The following is a 7,727-nucleotide window of genomic DNA, read 5'->3' on the forward strand; positions in this document are numbered from 1 at the left end:
CCTGTGGTGAAGACCGTGGTGAGGCAGGCTGTCCCCCTGCAGCCCAGGGCAGTCCATCATGGAGCAGATATTCACCTACAGCCCATGTAGGATACCACAATGGAGCAGGCAGGTGCACCTAAAGAAAACTTTGATCTTTGACCTGTGCAGAAATGAGCCCGTGCTGGAGCAGACTTCTGTCAGGACCTGGGGACTTGTGGAGAGAGGAGCCCACACTGGAGCACATTTGCTGGAAGAACTTGTCACCCTGTGGGGGACCCACACTGGAACAGTCTGTTTCTAAAGGACTGCACCCCATGGAAGGGACCCATGCTGGAGCAGCTTGTGAAGAACTGCAGCCCATGGGATGGACTAGAGACACTAGAGGAGTGTGCACTGTCTCCTGCTGGAGCAGAGGAAGAGTGTGAGGACTCCTCCCCTGAGGAGGAAGGAGCAGCAGAGATGTGTGATGAACTGAGGGCAGCACCCATTCCCTGTCCCTGTGTGCTGCTCAGGGAGAGGAGGTAGAGAAATTGGGAATGAAGTTAAGCCTGGGAAGGGCTGAGGGGGTAAGGGTGTTTTAAGTTTAAGAAGGGCTCCCTGAGGTGCCATTTTAAAATGAATTTTGATTGACAAAAGTTTAAATCGCTTCTCCCTGAGTGAAGTCTGGTTTGCCTATGACAGTAATGAGTGTTCTCCCTGTCCTTATGGCAATGCATGAGCCTTTTGTAAAATGTTCTCTCCCCTGTCCAGCTAAGGAGTGACAGAACACCTCTGGTGGGCACCTGGTGTCCAGCCAGGGTCAATTCACCACATCTTGTTTTGGTATGTATGGGTTACTTGTGTAGAATATAATATGAGCAATCATTAAGACAAACTGAACAGGGATGGACATAGTAAGACTAGGTTTCATCTCCTAAAACTCTTTCAGATTATGACTAAATGGAGAATTTAGGAGAAGTGGTCTCTGACATCCTGCTTTCTGCCTCTGATGGCATTCAGTCAAAGACAAACAGGACATTATGGGAGCAGGAGGGAAAATATTTATGTCCTAGAAGAAAAATATATGTCTGTGGGTCATTTGCCCTGCTCAGAGGCACCACATATTTTGCTTGCTGAGCTAAAGAGATTTTTCTGTTCTTGCATTCAAACACACAGTGAGCATGATACTGATACAGTCAAGCACATCTTGCTAAATCCATGGATGGATTGAGCTGCAGGATCAGAGCCTACAGTTGAAAAAGCAAACAAAAGAGCATAGAATTAAACATTAAAGCCACCAACGCATGCTGGTCTGGTTTCATAGGAGCATTATTTAATCAAGCATAGGAAATACATGGTGTTCTTGGAGTGGTGTGGTAAATTATGTTGGATCTGGGAGATTTTTATAGGAGCAGATCTAATAAGATACTACAACAATGGAGGTTACAAGAGGCTTGAGGAGCAACACTGCCCGTCCTGTTTATGCATCACACCTCAACAAGGTATTTGTAAACATGAATCAAACACTGCATGCTTGATTAGCACCCTTAGTAACATCACTGAGTTACTGGAGGCCTTTAGAAATTGGACTGATAAGATATATTGTTGTAATCTTCACTTTCAGTGAGTAAGGGTTGTATCTCTGAAGAAGTTTTTCTTTTCTTCCAGTGGGTCAGAATGAGCCCTGTGAACACAGCAGCAACTGCGCCTCCAATCATAGCTGCTCCAAGCAACCAAGCCCAAATCTGACGGGCTTCTTCAAAGTAGGTTATTAAAAACTCAGGGAAAGAATTAGATGCTGAAGTAAAAAAAGAAAGAAAAAAGAAAGTTTCTTTTACATGATGCAATGTACTGTCAATTTATAGAAGTTGCATAACAGAATACTGGAAGGCTGAGTGAAAGAGATTACATTGGTAAAGAACTCTCTGAAGGTCACAAATATTTTTAAACAAATCTCTTTAGACATTATAGTCTGTTTCTCAATCTTCATATTAAAGGCTGAAGCAGAGTTTACTGTCCCCAGAGCTCTTTATGGTTTTGTCAAAACTGTAAGACTATGACCCAAGAATTCTGATACAGTATGGCCAAAGGTTCTGCTAGCTCAGCACCTTGATGGCAACAAGAATCAAAAGAGAGCATTAGGAAGAGTTTTAAGAACAGATTATGCCTGTTATGATCCTGTCACAAAATACTTACCCAGCCTCCAACAATTTGCAGCTCAGGGATTTCCTGAACCAGATGTGGTGATGTATTTAATTATAATTGGAGGATTTTTTTTCCTTCTGTCAGCTGCTCTTTGAACTTCTATCACAACTTCTTGAAGCAAGCAGATCCTTGCCTTAGCCATATGTTGGGTGAGAAAAAACCCCCACAAAACACCACTTCTTTTCACTGATTTTGAACCTGTCACCTTCTCATTTCATGTGATAGTTCTCGTAAGGGGAAAGGTAGTAGACAACTATTCTCTCATAATTCTCTGCACACAGACTCATTAAAGAAAGAACTGGAGCCTTTTTTCTTTGGGGAATGCAGGGGAACTTCTTGCTGGTTAGATTATCAGTTGCCTTCTTGCTTTGTGGTATGAATGTGTGTGTCTATGTCTCTGTTTTTCTCAGTATGGCTTAATGAGCTATGAAAACCCTGTCACACGGCTGTCATGTCACAATAGAGGTTGGAAGGTGATCCCTTCAAAATGCACCCAACAATCTGCTGGCATGAATTTCACTAATGAGAATATCTGTCCTCTTGGGCCAAAGAGTATTTTAAATCCACATATCCCAATTACTAGTATATGTTCCTATTAGCTGCAATTTCTCTCTTTTAGGGAAAGAACATGGGACCCCTATAGACAAGCCCTCCAATGTGGTTTATTTTATACAGTGTTCATGCATCTGGACTGAGTTAGATCTGCTCAGCCATACTTAGTGAGAAATATTTCCACAACAGCTATAACTGCCTTCCTGCCATCTTGCATTTTCACTGGTTCCCCTGAAAAATTATTCCATATATCTTCTTGTATCATGGTGCTTTTGAGTGCACATTCTGTGCACTGTGCTCTGAAAAGATGCTTTTGGGCTGTAGCACCTTTAAGGCTAAGCTATCTGTAGCACTTGTCTGAATCACTTCCTGAGATGCACTTTAAATTTAGGCTATGTTTATGCTAAGTAGATTTTGTCCCTACACCTCAGCTTCAGTTTAGGACATGTTTGGTTGCTGTTTCTCTGGTCCTTGCTTTTGAGTTAATCCAACTTTGTATTCTGAGACTGTATATGTAAGAGTCTTCATGTTTAGCCTTCTGTTTCTGACCTCATTAGACATATAAATGCTACATAACACTTAGAATTATAAAAAAAATAGATTCTTCATAAATACTTCACATTGGACAACACATGGGTACTTTGAGGGAGACATTAGCCAATGCCAATTCCATTCTTTTATATCAGTGCTTGGAGTGAAATGATAATCCTCCCTGGAAGCTGCCATGAACATTGATTAAAACTGCCCTTTCAGTCAATAGGTTCATGACAAAACAAGAGGAAGCCAAGTTGGGCTGGTGCTTGATATCTACTCTCTCATTAGTGACTAATACCAGCAATATCTCCTCATCTTGCTCTTTCTGATAGGAAAATAGCAGTGATTAACCTCAATCACAGTCTTAGCATTCAACTCTTGACATATTTTTTTTCTCAGAGACTGTTAGCTCTAGCTAATAGCAACAAATACCCTCTTATTCTTAATATATCATATCATTGCTTTTAAATATAATTTAAAAACACCAAGCAGTCCATTTTGTGTGGGTTGTTGGATGTCATTGAAAAGGTTGGAAACCACAACAGTGTAATTCCAGGGAGAAACAATATGTATCCTGTATTTATACTAATAATGTGGAATTCTTGTGATGATTGAAGAAACATACCAATCTAATAGTTGGGCATCCTGAGATCTTCCTTTTATGGTAATATCAAATTACATTATTTTATATAATGGATCCCAAGGATTAAAAAAATTCCCTGGTATGTAAAAAACCAAACACAAGCACAGAATTATATATATATTTTAGATATTAATTTTAAATAAACTAGAGGATTATGTCTTTCCAGAGTTAATTCCACAAGTTAGAAATAAAAACTGGCCAGTCAATAAATGAACAAAACAATTTTTTCTATCATTTATCTGTTGCCATATGCCCCACTGGTAGGTTGGCAGTCATACTATTTAATTTTACATGCTTTTTTACCCCTAACATGGGTGGGTAATAGGCATGAGGTTTTAAAGCAAAGCTTGAGGCAGCACAAAAATATCCTATTAGGTCAAGCTTTCAATTTTTTTCTTATCCCAGCAAGCAAATTATTTCTTTCTGGTTTCTACCACTTACTGTGTGCACAGTTCACTAATTGTGCCCCTCTGGGTGGTCAAAGGAGATATCAGTGACACTTCTCAAATCAAAGATGTTATTCAGCCCCTGAGTCTGTCTTAAAGCACAATCACTTGTCTCTGCAGCCCTGGCAAGTTCACAAGACCCACTAACTTAATCAGGGTCTCCTGATTATTACAGCTGGGAAAGTCTTTTGTAATGTTATCTTCTGACAACAATGAAAGTCTGGAGAAGACTGTCAGTTATAGTGCACTAACTTTGGGGGGCAAGAGAGATAGTAGTGGGTTGTTCATGGTAAAGCTACAGTATCCATTGGTGTAAATTCAAGTTGTTCCCTTACAGTACTGCCTTCAATACAAGATGATGGGTAAATTTGGAAACTATGACCCACCCTTCATCGTGTAACTGTATCGAGAAACAGTGAGAAACAGACCATTTCTGCATCACTATCAACAACTTTATAACTGTTTCAGTGCTGAAGTTGATTGGAGTTGTCTCTGCTTGTTACATTGGTGTAGTAACACTACTGTGGAGTCCTGCCTGCTCGCTGGCAATGATGGCACATCTGCAGAGTGGAATACTGGCAAAAGCTGATAACTTTGGAGTATTGAGAGGAGATAAATCAAATATCCTAGGGTGCATGTATTGAGCAACACTGTTTGCTTTTTGTTTAACAATCTCAGTTAACACTTGGACTTCATGACTGCCCTTTCACAGTTTGCTTATATAAATTTCTCAAAACATAATTGTAGAAACATAGAATGGTTAAGGTTGGAAGGGACCTTAAAGATCATCAGATTCCACCCTCCCTATTATGAGCAGGGGTGCCTCCCCTAGGAGGCACAAAGCCTCATCCAACCTTGCCTTAAACACCTCCAAGGAGGGGACTTCCACAACTGCCCTAGACTACCTATATCCAGCATCTTACTACCGTCATGGTGAAGAATTTCTTCCTAATGTCTAACCCAAATCTACCCTCTTCCATCTTACCCCTCATCCTCTCACTACACACCCTGGTGAAGAGTCTCTCCCCAACTTTCCTGTAGCCTCTTCAGGTACTGGAAGGTGCTATAAGGTCTCCCCAGAGCTTTCTCGACTCTCTCAGCCTGTCTTCATAGCAGAGCTGCTCCAGTCCTTTGATCATCTTCATGGCCATTCTCTGGAAGAGGTGAAGTCTGGCTATAGGGCATCTGATATCACCACACTATGCTACCAGGCTGTTAATAATTCAGAGAAAGAGTTTCCTAACCCTAAATGGTTCCCAAGAAAAAAACAAAACAAAACAAATACAACAAAACAAAACAAACAAACAACAAAACACAACAAATGCCAGTTTTAAAAATCCATATTTCATTTTCTCCATTAAGGATCACTATATAACAATCAAAATATCTGCTCATGCTCTTCTTACTAACAATATATTTTTGTGTCTTGTTTTCTTTGGTTCTCTCCTGTTTCAGTCAACCTTAATCTACACTTTCTTATCTCTTCCTGAAGAAAATCCAGGGACCAAAATACTCTCTTCTCAGCTTTTATACTTAAATGTAAAACATTTTTCAAGATAGAATTTCTCCAGTGTCGTCACATTTAATTGCTTCTCATTGTTCTGACATCCACATTTTATTGTGCATGTTACTATTTTATTGTAGGCTTTTATATGCATAACATCAACTTTTCACATTGTGGTCAACAGTGTGTTCTGTGTTGGGAGACTCAGCAGAGTCTCTCCTTGGTGGTACAATATTTGCCATCTGCCACATTTTCTACTCACTTCATGTGATTTTGCAACCAAATTGCTGAAGAGCCAGAAATAGAAATGGCTGCACCCAGTCTCTGGATCTGAGCTCTCCTCCTACAGCACATCCATGAGCAACCTGTCTCTACTTTACCAGGAGTGTCAAAGTTTGTGTAAAAATTGCAACTGAAGGTAGATTAATTGAGTCATAGAATCCTAGACTCATAGAATGATTTGGGTTGGAAGGGACCTAGAAGACCATCTAGTTCCAACCCTCTGCATGTCCAGGGACACCTTTCACTAGACTGAGTTGCTCAAAGCCCTGTCCAACCTGGCCTTGAACACTTCTAGGAACAGAGCATCGACAGCTTCTCTGTGCAGCCTGAGTCAGTGTCTCACAACCCTCACACTAATTTCTTCCTAATATCTAATATAAATCTGCCTTCTTCCAGTTGAAAACTGTTCTCCCTTGTCCTTTTAAACAGTCCTTCTCTAGCTTTCCTGTAGGACCCCTTCAGGCAGTGGAAGGCTGGGTATACAACTAGGTAACAACTCCTGGGTTTATAATTGGTCACTGCCTACATTTGGAAAAAAGATTAATCACCTGGCCACATATATACTGGTCATAAAATTGTTGTCAGTGAGAGAGGGACAGTTTATGGAGAAAATGCAGGGCTGTGTCTGTGGGTTTATCTGTCCCTGTTTCTGGAAGAAAAATAAAAAATCAACAAAACCAACTTAGTCTAGGCCTTCAAATGTAATTCCTTGGAATAGCTCATGCCATAGAACTTTGTTTTGGCAGCTATTGCTAGGTGGTGCCCCTAGTTCTTCCAAATCTTTTTATTGATGGTAACAAATGTTCATTTTCAGTAAGCCATGAGGGTTGTGGTAGTTTTACAGTTCATGGTTCTCATGTTAAGGAAAGCTGGGTTTGTGCTCTGGTTTCTGCTGAGATTGGCTTCCTGGTAACTAGACTCTGAGATTTGTCTGATTCCTGACGGATGGATTCCCACGTGCACATTTTGTGACCAGTTCTGCTTCAGGGCTGCTGTATGTATGAAATTAAATGAAGCTGCAATTAAAATAACCACAGACTGATTTGCTTTTCAGTGGAAAAGCAAGACTCCAGGCATCAGTTTTTCCTCAGGGTAACAATGATAATATGATACAAAGCATTAAAATACCATTTTATCACTGTTTTTTTCCCAATTTTATTTCTTGTAACCAGCCCTATCATACTCTGCAGTCCTTCTGCATCTCTACCAAGGTGGTAGTGCTGTGACTCAGAACTGCTGCCCTTGCTACTTTCCTCCAGCTATTCCCTTTAAAAACTAAAAAAAAACAGGCCTGGAGGACAGGACAGAGCCAGGTTTTGTGTGCTCATTCCTCACTCTGTTCTCTCTTCTTCCTCTGCCTTTCCTCTTCCTCTTCATTTGGAAGATCTGCAGAAATGCTGCATCTTCTCAGCCACCCATCTCTTCACTGCTCTGATTTTTTTGTTCTTGGCTGTTTTTTTATTCTTTTTTGTTTGTTTGTTTTGTGTTTTGTTTTGGTTTTCCCTTTGTAACTTTTTCCTATTTGTCTAGTAACCCCTGGCTGCCAGTTACAGACTTTCAGTTATCCCTTGAGTAGTTGGAAGCTTTCAGAAAAGCAGAG

The 7,727-nt window shown here is 40.5% G+C and overlaps 1 protein-coding gene across 1 annotated transcript in view; it reads right to left on the bottom strand.

Annotated features, from left to right (window-relative positions):
- Positions 1-1,538: 1,538 nt before the first annotated feature.
- Positions 1,539-7,727, bottom strand: part of TYR (tyrosinase) — a 48,336-nt gene continuing 42,147 nt past the window's right edge. The window contains exon 6 of the mRNA XM_010002619.1: positions 1,539-1,759. Coding sequence (XP_010000921.1) covers positions 1,539-1,759 — 221 coding nt within the window. The remainder of the gene's footprint in view (positions 1,760-7,727) is intronic.

This window comes from Chaetura pelagica, unplaced genomic scaffold, assembly GCF_000747805.2.
Source record: "Chaetura pelagica isolate M959 unplaced genomic scaffold, ChaPel_1.0 scaffold338, whole genome shotgun sequence".
Lineage (NCBI taxonomy): Eukaryota > Metazoa > Chordata > Aves > Apodiformes > Apodidae > Chaetura > Chaetura pelagica.